The sequence below is a fragment of the Tyto alba genome, unplaced genomic scaffold (assembly GCF_018691265.1).
Source record: "Tyto alba isolate M040663 unplaced genomic scaffold, T.alba_DEE_v4.0 Super-Scaffold_3, whole genome shotgun sequence".
Taxonomy (NCBI): Eukaryota; Metazoa; Chordata; class Aves; order Strigiformes; family Tytonidae; genus Tyto; species Tyto alba.
In genome coordinates this window covers 1,253,543-1,279,457 of record NW_024881304.1, presented here as the reverse complement: position 1 = coordinate 1,279,457, position 25,915 = coordinate 1,253,543, and the positions used below count along the sequence as shown (strand labels likewise).

At 39.6% G+C, this 25,915-nt stretch overlaps 1 protein-coding gene across 15 annotated transcripts in view; it reads left to right on the top strand.

Moving 5' to 3' along the window:
- Nucleotides 1-907: 907 nt before the first annotated feature.
- Nucleotides 908-25,915, top strand: part of DOCK3 (dedicator of cytokinesis 3) — a 221,282-nt gene continuing 196,274 nt past the window's right edge. For 14 of the 15 annotated variants that reach the window (XM_042799365.1, XM_042799360.1, XM_042799358.1 and 11 more), the window contains exons 1-2: nucleotides 908-1,399; nucleotides 21,729-21,812. In XM_042799365.1, the coding sequence (XP_042655299.1) occupies nucleotides 1,363-1,399; nucleotides 21,729-21,812 (121 nt within the window). In that variant the 5' untranslated portion in view covers nucleotides 908-1,362. The remainder of the gene's footprint in view (nucleotides 1,400-21,728; nucleotides 21,813-25,915) is intronic. The other variant, XM_042799364.1, reaches the window with a different exon arrangement.

The following is a 25,915-nucleotide window of genomic DNA, read 5'->3' as shown; positions in this document are numbered from 1 at the left end:
GAGACAAATTTTGATCTAGGGGCTGGTGGTGTCACCAGTTAATGTGCTGACAGCATTTCCTGATTCTGGTCAAATTCCAACCTTAAATGCTGCCACTGTACACTTCATAAAATACATTATTTTTCAACAGTTTAAGTATGCTAACTTTAACTATTTGAAATAATTTGAAAAGGTTTTCATAAAAGCAGCCGGTGAGCTCCCAATCTTTGCGTCCTGTTCAGACAACGCGGTTCAAAGTCAAGCACCATGTCCTCGGTGTGCGCAGGAGGATATCCACCGCGGAGCTTTGTAACAAGGGAACAAACAAGAGAATTTTCTTCCCTTCACCTGGACTGAAGTTGGATTTTTCTTGTTGTTAGAACATGCCCCTGCCCCAGTCCTGTGTTCTGGGGGTTTCCACGCGTGCCGCACCGCGCAGCCGGTGTCCTCTGCTGCGGGCTGGTGTTACCAGTGGGTGTGTGTCCCTCCACACATCTCCCACCCGCCCTCCTTGGTACAGATTCACTTCCTCTGTTTTCTTAAAAGAATTTTTGCTTTTATTTTATTTTATTTTAAAACCCCGACATCTGACCGGCTGGAGGCCAGAGTTCGAGTGCAGCCTCTGAGGGGGCTCCAGGGCCTGAGGCGCCACACGCAGCCGCCCGGGGCGGGCGCTGTGACCGCGGCGGGGCCGCCCCGCTCCGCTCCCGCCCGGGGGGGTGGGGGGGGGGGGGTGGGGGTGGGGGGGGTGCGGGGTTGCCGCGCCGCGGTCCCCCTCCCCCCCTCCCCTCTGCGGGCCACGCGCCGCCACCCCCGCGCCTCGCGCCCGCGCGCGCCTCGTGCGGCCGCGCGGAGCAGGAGGGGGCGGGGGGAGGCGGTGCGAGCCGCGCACGCGCGCCGTGCTCCGCCGGGAGGTGGGGGGGGGCGCGGCAGCGGCTCGAGTCCTTCGGCGGCGGCGGCAGCGAAGAGGAGGAGGAGGAGGAGGAGGAAGCAGGAGGAGGCTGGGGGCTGCCGAGTCGGCAGGGTGGGAGCCCGCTGGGGCGGCGGAGCCGCGCTAGGAGAGGCGCTGAGCCGGCGGCGAGCGCCCGGCGGGCGCTGAGGGGAGCGGCGGCTGTTGCTGCCCGGGCGGGCTGGGCGGGCGGGGGGGGTGATCTTCCCCCCGCCCCCCGGCAGCGGCCGAGGGACCCTCAGCGCAGCCCCGGCCGGAGCGTGAGGCGGTAGGGGAGGGGGGGGAGGGAGGGCTGCCGGAGCGGCGGCCGCGGAGCAGCGTCCCCCGCTGAGGGGGGGGGAGGAGGAGAAGCCGCCCCCGCTCCATGAGCGGCGCTCGCCCGTCTCGCTCTGCCCAGGGGATCCGCGGCCGTGGCCGGCTGCCGCCGCAGCAGCATGTGGAGTCCGACCGAGGAGGAGAAATACGGCGTGGGTAGGTGCTGCCACATCCACACACCCCCCCCGCCCCACCGTGTGTGTGTGTGTGTGTGTGTGTGTGTGTGTGTCTCCCGCGACCCCGCAGCGGCCGGACCCCGGGGGGCGGCAGCTCCAGGCCTCCGCTGCCTCTCGGCGGGGGTGGCGATGATCGCCCCGGCGGCGCTGCCCGGCAGGTAGAGAGCGGGGAGGATGGCAGGCGCTCCCCCCGCGGGGCTGTGGGAGGCTGCTCGCAGGGGAGAGCGGGCATCGCCTGCCGCTTGCCTTGCCTTGCCTTGCCTTGCCGTCCCTGCCCGCACCCCCCCGGCAGCCGCTCAGCGTGCCCGCGCGGGGGGTGACTGGGGCTATTTCCCTGAGTTTTAACGCGGCGAAGCAACGAGGCAAAAAGTAGACTTTCGGGGCCGGCGCCGAGGGCCTGATTGCACGAATAATCAGCGAACGAATCGCTGAGCCTTTAATCTACTTAAGCGCGCGGTTCCTTTTTTTTTTTTTTTTTTCTCTCGGTTCTAATCCGCCGTTCGTGGTGAGCCTGTTTACCCGGAGTTGGGGGCGCGGCCGTGGCGCGGCGGCATTAGGGGGCGTCGGCGCCGCACCTGCCGCGGGGGGGCCGCGCCTCGGCCTGCGCGGCGCTGCGCGCCGGGGGGGCGGCCGGGGCTGCGCCGGCCGAGGGGCTGGGGCTGGGGCTGGGGCTGGGGCTGGGGCTGCGGTGCTCCTGCCTGGTGCATTGCGTTCCTTCGGAACGGCTCCTGCGGCTTGCTCTGAATGCGCCGTGGTGGTGGTTTTTCGTGGTTTGTGGGAAATCGGGGTTTACCGGTGGCTAGGAATCGCGTTTGTGCTGAGAGATCGTCACTGGTGGCTTTTTTCTTTTAGTGGACAGTAGTTTCTGATAGGAGCAGAAATGTTATGCCTAATGAAGTGGAAGGAAGACACAGACTTTCTTTAACCTCACTTTAGCTTAATTTCGTTTTGTTTTTTTTTTTTTTTTAGTGTTGATTTGTATAATAAAGTAGGTAGTATCTACCCCGATTTGCTACCTAAATACTTCATTCAACTTACAGTTATCAATTGTTCATATCGATTTTTAAGTTCCCCAGTGTGTAGTGATGAACAACTTCTGAAAACATTTAAAAAATAAACGAACTTTCTACAAAGGTCTGTTAATCTGTACTGCTGAAGTGGGATTTTGACAGTTGACTTGTGAGCAACTAGAAGCCTTAATGTCACTAGTATTTACAAGGCATTTTGAGCATTTGGCCAACAAACAACAAAATGTATAACTCCTTTTTGTTAATTCTTCGTCTTGTGCAACAAATGTTTTGCTTAGTACATTCCGCAGATCTTCATAATGAACGGAAGAAGTAAGAAGTTAACTTTTATTTAAAAAAAAAAAAAGAAATACATTGTGTTAGATGAGAGCCTACAAGTGTAGGGCAGTGTACAGAGGTGGCATAAAATAACAGGAGAAAGTCATTATTTTCAATACTGTTGCTAAGCTTGACAATCACTAGGAGTGTGTAAAGTTAACAAGCTTTGTTAAATCTCAGCTGTATGTTCAGAGAATACAAAGTATCCAGACTTGCTCCTACCTCAGCTGTTGGTGAACGGCCACCTCTGTTGTCTGAGTACTAAACTTGCTGGTATAGTTGTAATAGACGCTTCAGAAAACATTATTAATTCTCCAAGTCTTGTTGGTTTTCCCCTGTTCCATTTATGTAGTCATTTTTCTTTGCTGTGGTGTATGGTTTGATATTCAGGGTTTTGCTTGTTTGTATTTGGCCCATGTTCTCGAAGAAGAAAATATGCATGCTACCTTGATTTAAAAGTAGATAAACTGATTTTTTTTTTTTTTTAATGTAGATTTATGGCAGGAAAAGATAAGAAGTCTCCATTCAGGTTGTAAACAAGTCTAGAAGAGGCATCTGTAAGAGACAATAGCAAATGAAAACAAGTGTTGTTTCAGTGAATATTCTGTAGTTTTAAGAATATTCCAGTGGTGTTGCATTTTCTTTTTTAGACAGCACACATGTTGGTAGGTCTGAGATAATGGCTAAGTCAAGAATTTTGGTCATCTCTAGGCAAGTGTTTTTTTATTTTTATTTTTGGGTAACTTTAATTGCTTTTCCTGTGATTTGAAATTGGTTGATAATCCTCCAGAGGGGGAGAATAGGTGAAAAATGCTGCTTATGTCTGGATTTTAGTTATGATAAATGGGGAGAGAAGTACTAGTTTTTCACAAGTAGATCTGTCATTGCTTGCTGGAGTGGTCATTTTTGTACGTTTTGGAGAAACTAGTCTACAGAAGGTGTAGACCTAAGATTTTACTGTTAGGAAGTGTACTAGGTGGGAAAAAAAAATTCTTTCCTGATTTCACAAATACAATAATATATGCAAAAATAAATGTTTTGTCATGAGTTGCTGGTGTGAGTTTATGCCTTGGGCTTTAGTAGTTTGTTCTTATTTTGACCACTGTCTATCCAAGAAGCCCTGTGTGTTTTCTCTGTGTTCTTGTAAACTATGGAAAGTTTTTGATGTGCTTTTGGATTAAGGCAATGGACCTTATGTCCCTGTCGATGTGAGTTGGGTGGGAAAAAAATCAGTTATTTCTGCAAGTGATATATCACAAAGAGCTTTCTGGTGAAATAGAAAGGTATGTCTGGGCATCCAGACCCTGTCCATACCTGTTTGTGTGTATCAAGGAAAGGGAAAGTATCATATAAAGTACTTAATTCTGATGCTGATCACTTTGTTGAAAGTAAATTGTGATCTGTGCTGTCTTCTTAGCTGGGTAATAGGTTCAGAGATGATAATTTATAGAAACTCTTCCTTCAGAAAAACATCGCGTTCCCTCTTTCAACATGCGGGGACAGAAGGGCTTTGTATTCTGCATTGGCTTTTAAAGAGTTTAAGACAAAGACACTTCTTGTGGGAGCCCCTTTACCGATACCCCTTTACACCTACAGAGGCCCTTGACTGCAAGAGAACATGTTAAATTTACTGATGTGAACGTCAGTGGCATTTTGGTGGTTCTGAATTTCTCTTTTCTCGTCTAGCTCCAATTAAAAGTTTTCAGTGCTTACAGTTGTAGAATACTGCTGTATTGCCCAATTCTCACACAAGTGATTGTATACTTCTACAACAGAGATATTAAAAGATTGCTCAGGATATTTCAAATAAATAATTCAATTAAACACTCCCGTAACAACACTGATGTTCTTCCATGATTGTATTTCTCAGCTACTGCAGCAACAACCTGTTAGTTGTTGTGAATAATTCCCTTCTGTTCTGTTTAGAAATACTTATGTTCAGTAGCTATAATCCTAACTACAGTTTTAAGACTTTAGACTTGCAGTTGAAAGGCAAGTAGTTCTTCCACAGATGCTTAAGATAACCAGTTATGAAAACAATTAGTGAGATTTCTAAACTGATTATTGAAGATAACTAGCGCTCTGGCCCTCTAGTGTTTTAAAATTTTTAAAGCAGCCTCTGTCTTTAAGAAAATATTTATTAAAGCAGTCTGATTAGTTACATTAGTCTTCTAAGGCAAGTATTAAATAATAATGAATTAAAAGAAAAAGCTAAGCAGAGAAAACTCTTTAGTAAATAACTGCTAATTAAAATTTGTCAAATGTGTGGGAGCTGGTTATGTGTTTCACTGTGTTGTCAGCTTCTGCTGCTTTACTTTTGTGTGAAGAACACATTTAGGTAGTTCTCAAGAAAGCTTTCATTTTTGTTTGATTTGTTTTAATGTAGTTAATCCTGTACCTTGTATGGCTGACCATATTAAATATGTATGTATTAAATCATGGAGAAGAAGGAAAATCTGCCTACATAAACAGCACCTGTTCTTAGTTTCTTCAAAGAATAAGTGTCAAAATCTGTTAATTGTTTAATTTAAAATGAATTTTTAATCTTTATTTTCACCACTTAATTGGTAACAATGAAAAATAAATCCATAGACACAAATACATATAACTAATGTTTCCCCTGCTTCTACTAAGAAAGGATGGAACATCATAATGTCCTAGTTAAAGTTCTGTACTGTAGCTTCTGGTTTTGATCAGTACCTTGATTTTTGATTCTTGCCCCACTCCCGTTACTAAACCTTGGCTTGCACCTTTCCCAATTGATATTTGTGTTTGGAAAAACAGGACTGCAGAACTTACAAAAAATTCCGTTTTTCCTTACCAATTCTCTTGGTATACTACTCTGTTCTTGCCTGTTTACACAGAAGGCAGCCGCTAAATGAAGGAGTGCTTTGAGTTGATTGATATTGTGGTTTCTCTGTATCACTGAAGTAGTTTGTTACAGGTTTAAACTGAAAAGTTTCAGAGAGGTAGAAAAATGTCCCTCCCCCAAATTAGGAAAAAGTCCATCTTCAGTGATCTGGGAAACAATATCAATCATTGCAACTGGGTTCTGTGTTATGGGATGTATATTATATTTCATCTTGTCTTTGGTACCCTATTGCCAGGAACTGTAATTGTCTGGCAGCAGGAGGGAGGTGACTAAGGGTATTCTTCCGTGATCTGTCTTGGAACCAAAGCTGTATGGAGGGATGTGCTTCTAAAACCTTCTGTGCAATGCTGTTTTGAGAGGTGGTGGTAATACCTGGGGACTTGCTCATTAGTCAGGAAAGCTAGATGATCTGTGGATTTGAGTAATTTTGAGTTCCATTCAATATTTTGCCCTTAAGGGCTTTTTTTTACCCTTAGGACTTAAGAAAGAACAAAGGGATATGTCAGTCAGCGTTCATAAAGGAAATGTATATGTGTTATTTGACTGAGTGAGAAATGAATCACACCTTGAAATGTCTCTGGAAAAGAGCAACTCCCAGGATGCACCTGATCGGAGACTTCCAGTGTAGACAGGAAAGTTTAGTGAGGTGTCATTTAATGTAGAGGGCATTTTTAGTTTCAGTCTAGTGTAAATCTGTATGTCTGCTGTTGCTGAGAACGTGGGGGGTTAAATATATTGTTTTGTGGGACGAGACTAATAAGTTTTAGCTCATTTATCCCAGAAAAGGCTAGCCAAAAGTCATTAAGGTTATTCTTGTGAATACCTGGTCTGCAGAACTGGGTGAGAATTAATCTATGAGATATTACTAGTTTAAGAATATCTAAATACCAGTTGTCCACAAATATATTTGCAGTAGAAATTAGACAAAACTTTCTAAGTACAGGAGGAATGAAGCTGAGAAACAGTTTTTCAAATTGCTTGCAAAGGCAAGGAGTCTGATGTGTATGTTTAGCAGTTTATCCTGTGGTTTGTATGGGAATGTAGGTGTGATCTTAGAGTAAGAAGTGATAGTATTGCAATATGGGTTTTAACTTGCGATGCTTTGATGATTTTGAGAGCAATTTTCTCCATTTATTCACAGTTATGCCGTATTATGTATTCATTTAAGGCCTTCAGGGCTTCAGCTGCTTGCCAATAGGGTGGGGACAAAAGTGGTTCCTCTCCAACTTTATCCATAGTACAGAATGGATTTAGACTGGAAATCTTTACAGGTTCAGGCTTTCTGTCCTCACTTAACAATATCTTTCATCCAGTAACAAGCAACATCTTATGATGAGAGTTGGCAGTTTCAGGGATATATTTCCTTCAGATTTAATGAAAATTGGTGGCTGGGTGGGGAAGAAAGAACTTACATGAGTTTCTGTGGCTAGTAGTGCAGATAAGCAGCTACTGACTTGCTGAAAAGAATGGATAAGTTTTATATCGGGACTCCTATTCATACAGCTTTTTGTTTGCTTGCTGGAGAATGTGAAGGGGAAGCTGTTGATGTGAGCATGGGAGTGAACTTGAGGGTGCTTTGTAGACAGGAGTACTCAGGAACAGGACTGGGAACGGTGAAAGATTAAAAGTCCAATGGTGCTGCATTCAGTTTGTCATGGGACTGTTGGTGAAATGGAGGAAATGAGAATGTAAATATCCATTGGCAGGAAATTAGGCTTTTCATATTTATTCAAGGAACAAGTTGTTTTGTTTTCTTTTCTTGCAGCAGGTACCAATTACAATTGAAAACAGGGTATATGACAACATGCCTTGAATGCTCCTTGTTCTTGGAAAATTTAGGTGATTCGTTGGTGTTTCTTATTTGTATGTTTTGGGTTTAAATTCATTGTCAAGACAGCAGGATAGGAAGAGAGATTCTTCAGAATGAAATTAGTGAGGAAAATTTAAAACAATATTTGTTTTGAACAATTCAAGGCGTATGAAGTTGGTGTGTGAGAGTATGGGGTGACAGTACGGGTTGTGGTTTGCAGCTGTATGTGGGAAGAAGAGTGGAAAGTTGATATTTTTATTATAGTTTCTGAAAGTAGCTTTCTTAGTTTGCAGTCAGTGGCATAGCTCAGCTGGACTTGAGTCTCATTATCTTGCTGTGTCTTTCTTTTCAGCAATTCTTTACTTAAAGTCAGACTCCAATGTAAACATCAGGGAAACATTAAGAACTATTTCCAGAACTTCTGATCTAGAAAATTCTCTACCACATATTTGGTGGCATTTAAAAGCCCACAAAAAGGGGATAATTGGGAATGAGGAAGAGTTCTTTGTCTTCATATGCATAATGACGTGTAGATACACAAGCTTTTCTGATTAATATGTTAATTATTTGGAACATGGTTTTTATATGGAAGAACTGTAAATGCCCAGTGACCTCCAACAGCAAGTGTTATTGGTGGCCATACACACTTCATAGATTTGTTTTTTTGAGAAATGGGAGCTCTTTTCAGATGTGGATGTGAAAACACTGACCGAAGAATGGAAAGTCTTTGGAAGATTATTTAGCTGTTAAAGATCCTGATGCAATTTTTTTCTCCTGCTTCAGAGAAATTTTTGTTCATTTGTACAGTAAATTAAATTTATTGTGTTCTTTTCTTAGCTGTGATATTCACTTAGAAAGAGGCTAAAGGAAGCGTATGGTAGGATCTTGGTTCAAAACCAGTTGCAAATGAAAGCCGTCTTTCCACTGATTGTTTTTAAGTTATGAATTAGTCTTAATATCACTACATAATACTCTTTTCTTCGTCCTGTTTCAAAATCTGTATGCTCACCGAACCTCGAGGCAAAGAGCCAAAATATCTTACTCAAGTGACTGATATTAAAATCAAACCTCCATTCAGGTGTTTGCATGTCCAAATGAACTTTATGATCTCTTCTGAGCTCCTGGAAGCACCTCTTAAGTTTCTTTAGCTGTAATTCCTTCCCCTTAGCGTTATTTTAGTGTTTGTTTAAACAATGAGTATTTAGTCATAACTTACTGAAGGTATTAGGAAGACTGGTAACTGGGTTTGAGCAGACTGAGTGCTTTCCAGTATAGGTGTGAAGTGATTACTTACTACAAGGATAAGAGTTCCCTCTTGTCCCACTTCAGCATTTGACTACATTTTATTTTCTTGAGTCTTTCTGGATATTAAGCCTTAAGAAAAGCTTGTGACAAGTGGTGCCAGCTAACTCTTGGTGATTGAAAGCAGGTCATTCTGCTTCCAGAGGGAAGCTGATACTAGTTACTCTCTGAAACAAAAATGAAGGTTTGTCTAGATGTTTCAATGTAAGGAAGCTTATGCACTGATTACTTTTAGTGTTGGCAGTAGGTAATTGATGGACTGGTGAATTATTTTATTTTCTTTATTTTGAATATAAGTCTGTGAGCTACCCGGCGTGGTAGAGTGAAGCTTGGTGTGCTTTGGCAGGTGACTTACTGTTCTAGAAATCTCTTGATTCTTTGTATTTGAACAGTAGGGACCTTTCTCTTCCCTCTAAATGTGTTTATGAATGAGATATTTATGCCAACTGTTAATTAGTATACCTGCCCTATCAGTATTCTGATCTTGATAAATGAAGCCTTGCATACATGTCAGAAACCCAGAACTGTTAAACAGAAGCCAATTGAAAGCAATATGTAAGTTTTTACAGGCTTATTTGGGTATTGGGTTGCATACAGTCCTTTGTCTTGCTGGGGGGTGTGGTCCACCCAAACAAGCGGTACGGGCAGCAGAAACCCTTCCCTAGCAGAATATCAGGGACAGTGTTAAGTACTCCCTGTAGGGAGTGATAGGGGTGATTCCAGTAACTGGGTCTGGGAGGATGAGGGGATGTTTCTATTTTGCCCATCTCTTTCTTTGTAGAGAAAAATGCCTGTGGAAATGTCTGAGTAGAGTTGCCTTTTTCACCTAGGCACATGTTCTCATTTATGTAATTTTATGTGTATATGGCTGTATTGTATACATGGACAGCAAGTGTAGGCACAAGTGAAAGTGTCAGCCAGTGTGGGATAAATAATCCAAAAAAATATATGAATTATTGTAAAAGAAGGTTATTGAAAACTGTGTTTTTCTCTCTAAATGCTCATGAACTGAACAATTATCAATTTTCAATAAACCAAGTGGGCAACAGTCTAGTTTCACTGCATTTAGTGAAGCAGGATCAACGTTTTTGTGAGATAGCTTTGCCTTGACATCTGCTATTACATACTGTACAAAATGGAGCTGCATGCTACCTGTGCACCTGGCCTTGCATGAAGAGAGTGACTAGGTGAATCATCTACGTGTCTGCGTTTCTGTGTCGCGGTTATGTTGGCTGGCTGTCCCTCTGGCGATGACTTGTTAGCCTGGGCAGAGGCAGAGGCGGAGCAGCTCTGCGAGCTGATGTGCTTGGGCTTGCTGGCTGCTGGGCCCGCAGCGAAGCACCCGCGTGGAACAGCCGGAGCTGCTGCTGTCGGCGCTCCCTCGTGCGCACAGCGATTTGCAGCTATCCCTTCTGCCCAGTTGCTGTTCTGTTTCAGCCTTCCTGCGTATGTTGATCTGATCGGAATTATAAGCAAAGTTGATGTGCTGTGTTGGTTTTTGGGTTTGGTTTTCCAATAAGTATCTGGTTATCTCTGTGGTTCAAGGGTTTTACCCCAAGGAAGATGACTTTTGAAGCACTGGTCTTGCAGAAACACCTTCTCTTTTGTCTCTGGGGAAGTAGAGGCAGAAATAGACTTCTCTCTCTAGCTTTTTTCACCACAGCAAGGCCCTAAACTTCAACTTCTGATCTTTTTGGGTCTTGTGGGTTTTTTTGGTGTTTTTTTGGTTTTTTTTTTTTAATTTCTGGAGTGACTACCTTTCACGTTGCTGGCACAAGACAATATTCTTTTAATAAAAAAATGGTTATCATTTCATTCTGAGTGGAGGGTGCAATAAGAGAAGAAGAGGATTTTTCCAATGTTTCAGATGATGTTGATAGCAATAAATAATGTCTGTTTGCTTAAGTCAAGATTATAAGAGATAAAAGCTCTGTAGGTCTCATGGGGGAAAAAAAAATCTCCAATTATGTCAGACAAATATTTCATTTTTTGTTAGCAAATAGATTACCAAAAAGGTCAAAGTTCTCGGTATAGATTGGAAAGTTTCTTAGCAGTCTTGTAAGCTGTCTTCAGATGTCCAGAAGTTGTTGTGTGGCAGACAGTATAGGCTAAAATACAGAGTTTCCAGCTAAGATATAGGAACTGGTATATTGATAAAGGTACTTTTATAAACCTACCCTGTTCTTCCCTTGCTCTTCCTCATAGAAAATGTGCCAACTGACCGTAAATGCCAAGGTAACTTTAGCATGGTAGAAACTTATTTAGCAGTTAGACAGGAGGACTAAAGGTCTTATGATGTAGTCAGTGTAAAATGGGATAGGATGTTCAACGCTGTGGGGTGATACTTATGGTTTTGCATGTGTGAGCGTGAATCAGTGGTGCTCTCTCGTAGCTAGCTGCATACCAGGCTGTGTTCCTGTATAACCAGGATGTTGATGGAAGTGATCATTTCTTTCTTTGGGGGTTCGCTCTTGGGAGGTGCATCTAGAGCATGGTATCTCACTGTACGAGGGGTGAGGTTAGGAGGTACATGATGAGAGAGAAGGGTCTGCGAGATCTGGGGTATAGAACAGGAGGATAAGCTGGTGTCTAGTTCGTGGTTAGTTACTTTTTAGAGAGTTACAGAGAAGACCGAGCCAGATACTTCTCAGGGTTGCACAGTGGTAGGAGGAGCAGTGGTGGCAAATTACAGTAAGGGACATTGATTTCCACAATGCATACGGTAAAGCACTGGAGCATGTTGCCTGAAGAGGTGGTGCAATCTCCATCCTCCAAGATGTTAAAAACTTGACTGGTTTCTTACTTCGTTTCCTAGTCATTCAGCAGTAAAGCACAGACATTTCTGGCTCACGTTTGCAGTCTGTGGAATGCAGCAGTGCAGAATGGCTCCATGGTCCTCTCTACATAGTGTGGTATGGTCAGTGTTTTGCTCCTCTTTGCAAGTTAGGTATTGGAAAGGGTTTCAGAAACTGAATCAGCCTTCATCTCTGCTTAAAATGGAAGAGAAGAAACTGCTGCATTTACTTCCTGTATAGAGGGAATGATGTATGGGTGAGGGACTTCTGTGCTGCCAGAGTGGAAGTTGAATGAACTGATAGCTGAGGGAATAGATTTACAGGAAGGGGTTGAGTAACTAGGATAGATGCCTGCAAAGCTGAAAGCTCAAAATCAGTTCCTTAGCATAGCTGAGGTGGTGGACAACACTGAGGGCTTTTGGTCTGTTTCTTCAATTCTACCTCATGCCACCAGGATGTGCGAAACTATTTTAAACAGCTCATGATTTTTGAGCCTAATCTCTATTTTTATCTTGGAGGGTAGGGGAAGGATGCTAGCAATAATTCACTTTGCTAGTGAATGATCACCTTTCTTCTCGGGCATCTGTTTCTTTTTTTACATGAATATTTTCATAGTGATGGTATGACTCAGTAGAAAGAGGCGGTGTTGCTAGGCAGCAGTTTGAGCACTTTGCAGATGCCATGTGATGGCAGTAAGCTGCCTTGTAATAATCCATTGGTGGCAGTATTCCTGGCTGAGGCTCTGTATTGCACAAAGAAAGAAGCATCCCTGACAGGAGCAGATGCTGCCTAGCAACTGCCACGGCTCCCCAACCAGCCTGAAATACCTTTACTTAATTGTAGTGTAATTTTGGTAATATACAAAACCTTAAGTGTAACAGATTGGTTTCAATTCTGAAATATATTTTTCTTCCTCAAGATTTTGCACAAAAGTTCATAAAGAAGGTTAATAAGGTCAACAAATTATTTAGCCCTCTTCTAAATCATGTCTTTTGTTTAATCTCTACTCTTCAATTGTAATGTTTGGATGCTTTTAATCAGCTTTTGATTTTTTTTTTTTTTTTTAATTAGTGTGTGTATGTATTACATTAGTGCCTGGCAATTCCAACCAGATTAGAGCCCTGTTCCATGTCGTGTGTATCAGTAGAGTCTGCAAGAAATGCCCCTTGCTGCAAAATCCTTGTGTTTTATTCGGGTAGTTGGTTTTTTAGGGTGTAACTGGCTATATCCTTTTCTTCACACCTAAATTCTTCATATTGTCCATCTTGCTTAAACATCAGAATGTTTTGGAAGTACTAGACCTGTTTTTTGTTCCCTGTTTTCTTTGTAAACATGCATGCTGACTGTGGCCTGAACTTGCAAATAAATATGCATTTCTCAGATTAATTTCTGGCAAATAATTGAAACCCTCACACACAATCCTTTAAATTCTTGGAAGGTGTACTGTGAAGGTAAAAACATTCTTCTAGGTACTTGTAGACTAAAATTGAAATGTTTTCATTTTAATTTCCTTGTGGTTCTGCTCCCTTGTCAAATATCATCAGAGTCTAACTATGCAATCTGTGAACCTGCCAGCTTTAATAAAGCAGTTCCACAAAAATTTAACCATACTGGCCTTTAATTTTGTTATAAAAATGTGAGGGTTTTATTCCTTCATAAAACTGTTTTTGGTTTTGGTTTTTTAAATTACTAAACCCACAATTTTCTGTTTGCAAGAACTACTCCTTTTTGATGCAAAAAGGTTTAGTTCTGAGCAAGGCTCAGTCTGGAAGGTACATGGTGGTTTGGAAAGTATTAATTCTTTGCTGCCTGTAGGCGTGATTGTGCAACACAGTTGCCTCAGAAAAAAGGTAAAGCTAAATCTTGACTCTTAGCTGTCTTTTTCCTCTGCGTGGTAACTTGTATCAATACTCTTTTTTTCTTGCGCAGTCATACTGCTGTGGCTTAGAGACTTTTCCCTGTCTGCCATATGTAAATACAAAGAATTAATATGTCACCTTTCTTGGAAAATAAATTATTAAGAAAAGGTAGTTTGGAAGATTCTAAAACCATAATTACTGTGGACTGGAAGAATAGAAAGTGATTGTTCACTCTTTTTATTGTAACACAATTCCCAGAGGGCATTGGTGGTGCAGGATCCGAACAACTGAAAAACTCTTTCTATATGCATAAGTGAAGTGTGGAGTTCTGGGGTGATGTCAGTGTTAAAAGTTGATGTGGTTCAAAAACATCTGAGTGGCTCTGTAGAAGAAAAAGTATAGAAAGCACTATTAAATACATGTATGAAACTTATACTAATAAACACTTATACTTTAGGAATTCCCAATCCACAGATGATTCAAGTTGGGGAAAGCTACAGCCTTGCCCTATTCTAGTACCCTTCATTCACCTCCTTGTTTTAGCCTCTGTTAGGGAAAGGGTTTAGAAAGGTTAGGGAAACGATTTAGAGCCATCTTTGGTCTCACCTACTACAGTGACTCTTTGTTACGTGGAGCCTTTATTATCATCTGGGTATTACAGGTAAGAAAATAAAGTTTATCCTATTCAGCTGTTAAAACTAGTTTATACTGTTTGATACTAGACACTTTTAATAGATGGATTAATATGAAAAATCTTTGTAAGGAAAGATATATCCTTGTTACAACATTAATTTATCAGTCTGAAGTAATTACATTATTTTGTTAAAGATTAATCAATATCAATCATTCTTAGGCTCAGGGATTGATTTCTATTCCAGTGTTAACTAGTAATAGTGATAACCAGTAGTAGCTGAATATGAAATTCTTTTTAAGGAATGTGAAATGTAAGAGTTTATTATATATGTTTACCCAAAGTAAACATGAACGCCAAATTCTCAGCTGGTGTGATAGCGGTGTGAGTGTAAAATATGGTTATGTGTTATAAAGCATAAATTACACCATCAGAAAACTTCAGAACTTTGACATTTGTAGCACAGAACACAATTCAGTGTCTGCTCAGTGTGATTATAAATTGGTAGGGTGTGGAGCTATGTAACTTGAGTGTAGAGCAGCACAACTGCAGCTGTGTTTCTCCCATGCCTTATCGTTGCAGTTCCTTCTGAAATTTGTTTGGCCAAAGATGTACTTTGGGCATGATCAATGCATAACCTGAATAACTGCAAGTTGGCTTGAATGCAAAGCATTTATAAAAATTAAATTGCATGCTTCAACCTGAAAAATTTGTTCTGATGTTATCGTCTAAAAATATTACACATTATCAAAAATTTAGTAAGACAGATAATAATAATGATAATAATAAAAATAATAAGTTGAGAACTGGAAAAAAACTGTCACAAAGGCCAAAAGATTTGTCTTTTGAAGCCATGAGTAAACAGAGATCTGAAAGTTTGCAAAATTATGATTGTTACAGGGGAAAGAGTTTAAGAAATCTTTGTTTCTTTTGTCACATTTTGCAACTAAAAAAGACCCAGTGAAACAGAAAGGAAGAAAAAGGCATATTCACAGCTGATAATATGAAATGTGGGGTTTTTTTCCACTAAGTTAACACATAGAGTTCATTAAGTCTTGCCCTCATCAACATGTTGGGATAAACAAACAAACAAAAAAAAGTGGTTTAGCATATTGGATCTGTTCTAGCAACAATGATTTCTATTGTGGAAGAGAAAACATGAGAAATAGAGTAACTTTAAAAAGCCCAACTTTATGATTAGAGAAACATAATTTGATTTGTAGAAGGAAAAGGGGACAATGTAAACATGAAAAGCTCTTAAACTGATTTTGTTTCTTAGCCGTCATTGAAATAAACGATTCCAATTTTAATTTTGTACATCTTGGAAGGTGGGGAGGGAAGGGGCAGGAAAGGGCTCCGTTGCTTTATGAAAATAAATTACTTATGGGCTGAACTGATGTTTTGTATTGTAAATGGAAAATTATGCAATGACAATATATTTTTGTAGGCTTTACTGCAATGTGTAGAAATAGGTTGAAAAAATTAGAAAGTATATGAGAAGGCGTATACCTATGCAAGTTCATAGTGCTGCAGAGTATTTTGGTATATATGCTAAGAAAAAAATCATGTTTCAGGGGAATTAGCAGCTATGTGCTGCATGATCTTTATATGGATGTATTGTGCTGAACAGTACTCTGGCATTTTCCTGTTCTTGTTTTGGATTTTCCCACTGTTCAGGTAAAAAATGTGACAGGCTTCTGTTACAGTGTTTGTTGTATAATTGACATAATCCATTGGAGAAGAAAAATGAACTCTGGAAGCACTGTGACCCAGGTGAGACTGGGTGGGGAAGGTAGGACATAGGAAATTGAATTGGAAGCAATTAAAAAAGGAAGACATATTTTAAATTATACCACAGCAAAAATGAAAACACCTATGTTAATTAGGTAGGCAGCAGAGAGTAATAATGACACACCATAAATCTAATTTAGCATTTTTCTACCTGTGAATTGTATTCTCTTTTTGCCATAACAGTGTTCAGATGAGGTCACAAATCGATAGATAGCAAGGGACAACAGGCTGTGATGCCATAATAACCCTGTGAGAGAGATCATAATAGCCCAGCCATGTACCCGTCTCATTCGGTGTCCTGCCCTTGCCAGGGACCAATAGCAGGTGTTTGCAGCACAGCAGCACAGCAAGAGAAGCATACATGATGCTTTCCCAAGCCTGAAGTGCTTTCTGGGTCACGGTCTTGCTGAGTCTATGACGGTATGCATCCATTAATTTGCCCTATTTTCTTTTGAATTTGATTTTTGTTTTGTGGTTTTTTGGGTTTTTTTGTTTTGTTGTTTGTTTGTTTGTTTGGTTTTTAAAATCACCCACAGCAACTTGTAAGGGGTTTCACAGTTTATGTACTGTGTGGAAAAGTGCTTTATTGAATGAGGTCCTGAACTATTCTCTGCTGTTTCATTTGGCACTGCTCTGCTTTTTGTACTGGAAAGGATGTTTTAACAATTGTTCCCTGTTCACCTTCTCAGTGCAACTTATCAATTATACTCTCTTCATCCCTTTCAGCTGTCAGTCTTGCTGGTAGAAGAGTCCTATCTTGGCTCATAATTAATCATATAAAAGCCCTTACACAGTCACTGGTACCTCTTGTCTCATTTCTTTCTACATTTCCTTATGCTGTTCCATGCTTTTTGACAAAGGATACAGTTCTGACAAAGGGGAAAGCAGAAAACTGGCATTTGGTGGCTCACTGTAAATTTTATACAGCACTGCAGGTAATGGTGTCTTCCCTTTTTTCCCAAAGATAGTATTCTGCTCTGTGGTGGTGAGGGGGGTAGTGCTTGACAGTGGCTGAGCACTGAGTTTGTGGCAAAAACTCTGAATAACATTCCAGGGTTTCACTCAATGTGGTAATAGCAGGGGGAGAGCTGACTGTTTAGTATGAGATGAGGCTTGTTCATCCCTCATGAAACACTGTGTAGATGAACTAAATGGTGTACATCTGCCAGATGTACTTGCAGTACTTAGGTTTATCACCCTGGATAGCTTGAGTGGCTTCACAAACTTTGTCACTTTTCTAAATACTCAGCTTTTCTGGATCTTTTAGAAATACATTAAACAGAAAAGGCGGCAACAGAGATCCTTTTAGAGCTTGCTGGTCAATTTGTCTTCGCTAAGAAAACTGTCTACTTGTTCTATTTCATATCACTTTGCGAGTTTATCTGTGCAAATGCCTTCTCATTTTACCATAGCCAAGCTCAGCTTCTGCAAGAGCTTTTGACAGGGGCTGTTTCTGAATAGATTTTGTAAAACCTACTAGGTTGTATCAACTGCATCTTCTTTGTCCATATAGCAAGCAGCTCTTTTAGATGTCTAACACATGAGGAATCAGTAAGCTCTGCAAAGCTGCATTGTCCTTTTCTTAAGATGTCATGTTTATCCGTTTACCCTTAGTCTTTCGAAGCAGTTTTTCTTACTGCTGGTGACTTAAAATGCAGCTGCTTCTACTGTGTCAGGGCATGTCCACAGGCAAGGAAACCACTTCTGAGTCTGTCTTCTCCTGGACCTTTGACTTTATAAACTGTTATTCCAGTGCCGTCTCTTCTTATATGTTATACCCCCCAGTTCCAGCATGTCTGCTGCAGCGTCGAGAGTAACTGCCTATGTGAACTACTTTGTGCTTGTGTCTTTCAATACATTACAGATGTGCAGAGGGAAGGTTTTATCTTGCTGCAGCCCACTTTGATATGGTTCAAGTACCACAGTTATGGAACCTCTGATTTGGAGATAATTCCTGAAATGGTGCATGGTGTTTTTTCAAAGCGCTCCTCTTTGGCAGAATGTTGGGTTTAACTTCTGGCTGAAATTGTTTTCTGAGGAGAAATTAGGACCTCCTTATAAGCCTGAATGATGGCAAGTGGGTTCAATATCTGAAAATAGATGTTAAATAATTCAGCAGTCTGTCCTGGAATCCAAGAGGGATCATTCAGGTCTTTTAACTGGTGGGTAAAAGCTTTGCTGTATTCCTGTTTTGATGATGCGTTACTTCTGTATTCTGGTGACCGAGGGGATAACTCTTGTGAGAAATGATGGAGAGGTGTTGATTGATGGACAGTTTGTAGATGATCATATGCTATAAAGAATTTCTGTGAGAAGGACAGAAGTCAGTTATTGAAGTCCTCTCTGTAAATTATTTTCTCCATAATGGTTAAATTATTCTGTATTTCACATACACATTTGTGTTCATATTTTCAAATAATACTGCTAAGAAGAATTATGTACCTAAAAGTGACTTCATAAATAAGATTGTGTTGCATAATGCATTTTTAGCTTAACAAATGAGTAACATCCATAACTGTGGAAGTAGACCTTTAGAATCCTATATCAGACTATAAAACAGCCTCAAATTTGTGGGATTCTGTCATAATCAGTAGCTATTTTTACCATTCTTTTTTATTTCAGAGATGTTAAATTGTGTTCTTGTTTTAACAAGATATGGTTTGGTCTACTGCATCAGTTGGAGTTCTTTAATTTTTCCTGACTTCAGTCCATTGTGGTTGGAAAGACAACTAGTCCTGAGATTTGGCTTCTGTTATTCTGAAAATACCCTTATTGCTATTCATATTACCCTATTGATTATTAAAATTGTCAAGCAGAAGAGACTTACATAGTTTATTGATGACTACAGATTTATCAATGAAGGAATAAGACCTCATACTGCTGTATTAAGAATGAGGAACATGAGGTGGATGTTATTTTTGTATGCGAATTTATTTTCTGATTGAGAATGATCATCCAGATTGTATCTACAGCTGATGCGATCAGTTCATTTCTGTTCTGTGGTTTTTTGTTTATTTATTCTTTTTTGACTGAAGTAGACCTTAGAAAAGAGCTTTGGCTATCTTATTAATAGAGTACTCTGAATTCTAAAGACCTGATTACATATTGATGCAGTAGAGTCCTTATATCAGATTTTCTTTGTGTGACCAGCAGAGTCTTTTTATAAATTGATGGTTTGGATCTGTAAACTAGTAGATCTATTAGAATTACTTGTTGTAGGCCTAAATATATTAAAGTCAGTATTCTTGGCCATATTTTAAAAATTTATTATATCAGCAGTTGGAAAAAAAAAAAAAACAACAAAAACAAAAACCAACAAAACACAGTACTCTCTTTTCCTAGTACCTTTCCTTTAGCTTTCATTCCAATTCTCACTTTTTATTGTTACATAATAGGCAAGTATCTGATGACCGAAGAACTAGTTGTTGCATCAAATCCAGTTTCTTTCCTGTTTGCATCCTTTATTCAATAGTTTTCATATAGTGAATAATAGTCATAGGAAGCCATCTGTTGTTTGCTAATTCGAAACTTCTAATGCAGTGTTAACATGAAATAATGTTTTTCAGACTGTTACTTGTTGCACTCAGCTGGTTAAAACCAGTCAGTTATTAATCTCTCTACAATTCAAATTACTGTTTTGTCTACAACCACTAATACTCATGTATCCCCATCATGTGTCTCTGTGTCATGATAATCCTGACATGTTCAGAGAAGTAGAAAATAACCTGGAAATTTGATTTAATATTATAATGTATGTGTATATATATATATTTAATAATTGTGTGACTAGAATTACTCTCATAAATGAAGGTATCTTGTTACTCTATTACCATTTCTCCATTTTTCTGGTGTTTTAAATAGTAACTTTTCACCTAGGATTTTTGAAATCCTGAGTTGTTGAGACATACTTGATTTTTTTTTAGTATTTTTGTTGGTCTGAACAGGGAAGTCATGTTTGTACCTTCTTGTTTTGGTAAAATTGCCTACTAAGAAAAAAAAATCTGTATTTAAAGGATACTGCTATGTAAAATACTAGAGGGGCTGGGAGAAGCTGATAGAGGTTTGGTTGTGGCCTGGCAGTTCAGTGTTTGGCAATTGTCAGTGTTCCTGCACTTTGGGAGAAGCATTAAGTAGTTTTTTCGTTGGTTGAAATCCATGTTTATGATTTCTTCATGGGTGAAGAATGAATCCAGAATGCTAACGGGCTTAGTGTTTTTCTTGGATTATGTGGTGCACATTATTCCAGTCTGGAGCCAATTGTGTTTCTCCTGTCTGATGTAAACAAGAGTTCAAAACCTCATTTAATCAGTGGTGACTTCTGCTGGGCCGTATGAGCTGAGAGATCAGGTTAGGTTTGTTGATGGAATCCCTAGTTTTCCCCTCTTTAATTCAAAACTGCATTGAGTCTCACTGTGGAAGAGCAAACATTTGATACTGTTTGGCTCTCTTCAGATTTTGATTCAAATTCTTTCTCATATTACTCTTATCTTTGTGGGTGTTTGCCTGGTGTATGTAGTTTGTTCTTTCTTGTTCTTTCTCTTTATGAAAACTGTATATACGGTTGAAACTGTTTTATTTTGGTGGAAGTTTTTTCTATGCTTCTCTTATTATTTCTTAGAAATTCGAGGTTCAAGAAACATACCTTGCAGTAAATGGTACAGTTGATAGTCTTAGTTTCCATGGTGTTCTTTCCCTGGACTTCAGACTTTCTGGTTAACTGCTTTAAGTTGTGCATAGAGAGTCTTTAGCCATAAGGGATTCAGTGGTTTTGACATAAAAAGATATTCAGGGAGGAGATGAAATGCAACTCCATCACATGGGAACATCTCAATGGTAGCTTGAGTGTTTGCATTTAAAGGGGAGTGTTCTCTTCAACTGGAAAAAAGGGCGATGCCCACTGGAGGTCACTATTTCAACTCATGGAATTCCACTTGTAGTGCTTCGGGGTGTGTGTGTGTGTGTGTGTGTAGGTGATGTATAGGGAGTACTCTCTGACTGAGCATGTATTTACTTAGAACAAGGTACTTGAATAATTCAATCTGTGCCAGAGTGAATTTTTCAATGCTGATGAACAGGCGTTACAGGATTTGGGGGGTGGGTGGGCAGGCAGACCTTATTTGCATTTCATCCTTTGTTTTGACATGTCTTGTTTCGGGTAACTGCCCATGTCCATGTCCCTACTGTATTTTGATAACTATGGTTGAAGAATGTATCGTTATACATTAAGATAATTTTCTGAAATTTATTTTTAAAATTGAGGTTTATTTAGTAATTTTTGATTGTATTCATATTTTCTGAAACATTAAGATGAGTTCTTATTTTCCCTGATTAACGAAAACTAAAGATACCTAGGAAAATATTTAAGGCATATGCTATGTCAGTGCCTATGAAAAGTACAGATTTGTATGTATTCTTTTATAAATCTACTTAAATGTAATAAAATATGGTGATGTAGGATTTTTGCAGTGTATTAGTTGCACAGATGGTACTTGAAATAGTTTCAACTTGGAGGAAAGTAATTCCTGCAGCTGACTTCTTATTGTAATCTTCGCAGTTAGGACTGCTTAGTCCATTGATGAATTGTGTAGTGGAGTAAGAATTGTGAGACAAAGAAATCTTTATATGCAATATGAATTAGGGATTGGTGATTAAAGTGATTACAAGCCTTGCTTAATAAAAATAATCTTTTAAAAAGCATAGCTTTTACGTTGCTGCTGAGCTTAATTTCTGATAAGGGCCGAAATAAAGATATCTGATGAGGAAAAGCTGGCTGACAGGTTTTCTGGGCAGCTATGTAATAGCTATTTTTATGTCAGGAGTGAGCTAAAAGTGCTATGCTTAGAAGAAAAATTCACACAAAGATTCAACCCTCATATGTGTCTCTGTTTTTCCCCACCCTCTAGTGATATGCAGCTTCCGAGGAGCTGTACCGCAAGGCTTGGTCCTGGAACTAGGTGAAACTGTCCAGATCCTAGAGAAATGTGAAGGTAAGTGTGATGTCCAAAAAGGAATCCCATTTTCTATATAAGAATATGCAATCTAGCAAATTTTAATAAATTGTTTGGAAATCATGATGCATCAGATAAAAGCACTTGAATAAAACCTAATCTGACCCACTTTCTGTAGGAACGGCTGAGTGCTGTTGGCACTAATCCAGCCTGATAGGGGGTCAGTGTGTTTTAAGTTAACCATCTGTCCAGAAAATCTTGAACCCTGACCTGATTATTGTGTTGTAATTGAGTCTTACAGTGAATTTTCATCATGTAAAGTATTTTTTTTTCTCTATTTCTTCAGTGTTACTGAGGAAATATACTTAATTTCAATTAAGTACATCAGGGTTTATTATTTAGAAACATCTGAAGACATGAAAAACATTAGTTAGGAAATAGATTAGCAAATCATTTGGGAACAATACTGGAGAAAAATGTAAAGAATATGGGTTTAGGGGGGATTGCTTTGTATTTATCTTCACATGTTATTTTATACCTAAAGGAAAATGCCATTGTAATTGTTGTTATAGTTTGTTCTTATGTGGCTGGAGATGTCTGTGTGTGAATAAATTGAATGTCTTAATCCTGTTTTAGTCCCATGAGTAGTGTGACTGAAGTTGTTGTATTTAAAAGGAGAAGGATTTTTATCCTAATGTTCAGAGTAAGCAAGTGGTGTACAACATGTCTATTGAGAAGTAGGTTGACAAGACACAGTGTGAGAACATGTTTCACTATAGTCAGAGGTGGAATAATACAACCTTAATGCTGAAGTGTTAAAACAAATTCAAAACCAGATCCACAAATTTGAATTCCAAATTAACATTCCACAAAGTTGTAGGTTTGTTTTTGTGTTTGGAGATGAAAAATTGCTGTAAGCTGAAGAGTGTTAATGTTGCTACACAAACCTTCTTCATGCTTGTCAGAAGACTGCTTTTCTTCTCTCATGCCTAGAACTGTCTTTTGCTCTTGATGCTTTTTCTTGTACTCAGGTGTTTTATTTGTTTACCTACTGACTTAACTCTTCATGCTAATTTATCTAGGGAAGTAGTAGCTTCTTCACCTACACTTCTGAAAACTTTCTGTTGAATAGTGGTGTTTAATCCATGAAGAAACATGCTGTAAACAATAACTGTAGTAGTATAGATGCAAATTAGAATGTTTTTTGAAACAAAACAAAACAAACAAACAAAAAACAACAAACAAAAAACCCAAACCAAAACAAAAAAAAAACCTCATGTGGCATAATGAGCTGAACTTTACTTGGCCACTGAGTGTTGATTTTAGTCATTCTACCAGGTCTTGTGAATTAGTTCATGGTGCAAAATCAGGAAAAATTTGTTACTTTGCATAGGATAGTATAACTCTAAGGTAAAACAATGTTTATTGCTGAAAGCAGTCATGATACTTTCTAACCATTTCTGGCAATCAAGGAAACTTTCAAAACTCTGGGGAATAGAAGCATGATTTCAGAGGAACAGCTTGCTTACAGAAAAGCAAAAGTATAATCCAATGTCTCTTTACAGTGTTATAATAATTCGGCTCTGTGTATTTCCTTTGCCAATACTTTTGAGGATGATTCATCAAAGGCAATTCATACCAGTCTTCAAATCGCTGAGAAAGGTGGCGCTCAGACAAAGTTTTCCTGGATGGAAGGGAGGTGTTTGTGCAGAGTTTTTCTGGTTTTGTTTTTTTTAAGCCCTTTATCCTGTCACTTTGGTTGAGGTGTGCCTTTACCACAGACTTCACATATATAAAAAGATATATTAATTTTGCTAATAATATCTGGAATGCCACAATATGAAACTCATCTGACTATTCAGATGGTCTGTGCTGCAGCTCTTGCATGTGTGAGTTACGCAAAAAAAGCACAGTAAATGTGCAAAGTTTAAAAGAAAAAAAAAAAGTAGTCATCATTTAAGCATTCTTATCTAAGTGGTTAACAAGGTCCTTGGTTTGCCTTGCAAATTTAGAAAGAAACATACCTTATCTTCTACTTCTGTGTTATTTGGTGGGGATTCTTTTGTCTGGACAAACTGGATAATTTAATGTTAACCTGTGCAAATAAGGGTCACTACTGTGGGAGTCAACCAAAGATCTGTTGCTGTTTCATCTTCACTTAGTTTGTGCATAATTCTCTTCAGTAGGGACTTTGCTGTCTGGGTTAAAAGGATTCACATACACACAAACCTTCTAGTGACATGAAGAATGATTTCAGAGACTTGATGAAGAATTCAAGGCTGACAAAGATTCAAATACTAGCTATGCTTCTAATATGTACATATTTTTAATCATAATGACTTCTTGAATAACCTTACCATTATTACAAACAAGCAAGTGCTGGTTTTAGTGACTGGTGTACAAAGCAGTTGCTGCATTTAGAGCAACTGAATGAAAGAGTATGGAATTTTCTGTATCAAGTTCTTGGATACCTCTGCAGCTAAGTTTATATATTTGCAGAGTAAAGGAACAAATATATATGCACATACACAGACACACATGTATATATACACATATTTGTCTCTTTAAGGCTAATAAATATGAATAAAAATTGATAACACACTTTAAAAAAATCTTTTATTGTGGGCACCTATGCTTTTTTAAAATAAAACGCAATGAAATACAGTTATCTTTGTTACTGTGGATCATGTTCATGTGCTTGAAATTGGAACTTTTGAATTTCAATCAATATGTGTGCCTGTTACTCTGCTTTCATACCAGGCCACAAATGTCTAAATCGCTCTTCTCTAATCCTGTCTAAATCTGGCAAATGCCTCCCTCTGCCCCCCTCCCCGCAGAAATTCATTATGACAGGGTTCAGACCCATGGATGGACTTAGTGTCTGCCTTTTCTCTGAAGCCACGAAAAGCTTCATCCATGTTTTCATCAAATGTTATGCTGTCTCTAAAGCATGTGATGTTACTAGGGTGGTTTTATATTTACTATTTGCATGAAGGACTCTTAGATCCTCAACTGGTCTCACTCAAAGGTAACAAATATTCTTCAAGATATCAGTTTTATGTATGCTTGTCTTTCACAGCTTTCCCCTCTCTCTGTTCCCCATTCTGAGCCCTTCCACTTGTGATCTTACCACAGAGAGAATTGAAACAGTAAGTGGTGTTCTCTGCTTTACATGCCTTGCATTGTGGAGGTGAAATGGTATGGCGATAGTATGCCGCCTATAAACGCTGAAAGAGAGTTTTCTTTTGTCAGGTGACAAAGCATGAGCATACTCATTGTTTGAAATACACATAGCCTGTGCATTCTGAAGAACACCCTATTTTTCAAGTCACACGGCTATTGCCCTGCAACTGGCAGTAGCTGTGAGTAACTAGTGACATTCTGACTAAATTTAAAATGTCTGTCTTGTCCATTTATTTTTATTGTTAAGGTGCAGTTTTCTTTAGATTAAAAATGCTACAACTTCAGTGAATTTTAATTATTGCCTTGAGACTCTTATATATCCACTGAAGAAAAGAAATGCTAGCTGATGCCTGAAGCACCAGTTAAAAGAATATTATTTTACCCATGCAAATTCTGGTATCCACACAAGTATTTATTTACATGGTTTTAATGTGTGTGTGGGTTAAAAATAATGCTCTTAAGCCATGCATGTAATATAAAGTTTCCCTCTGTTATTCCAGCAGCGACAGTATAGTCAAATGAAGGTTTTCCAGTATTTGGGATGCTTAAGCAGCAGATAAAGCATGCAATTAAGGTTTGCTCCTAAATTCTTGAAGAATTTAGTGTGGTTGAGAAGCGATATCTTTGCCATGTTTCCAAGTTGCACCATACAGATGAGTGAAGAATCCCACTTCAGATTGTCATTGCTGTGGGAGCAATGCCAGTTTCCTTCCACCTGGAGCTGGGAGCTGTTCTGTGACTGGCTGGGCCAAACTGACTCACTCCCAGTAATTTGGGATTACCCTGAGAAGGATGTCTCCAGTGAGATATCACTTTTCTTCTTTGCCTTTTTTTCCCTTTTCATCCTTTTTCCTCTTTGCCTTTTGTGGAGTGTGCTAGTGGAACTGAAGACTGGGACCCACGCAGCTGCTGCGGAAGATCTTGCCTGTCTATTCAAACTAGTCTTTTGGAGCACAGGA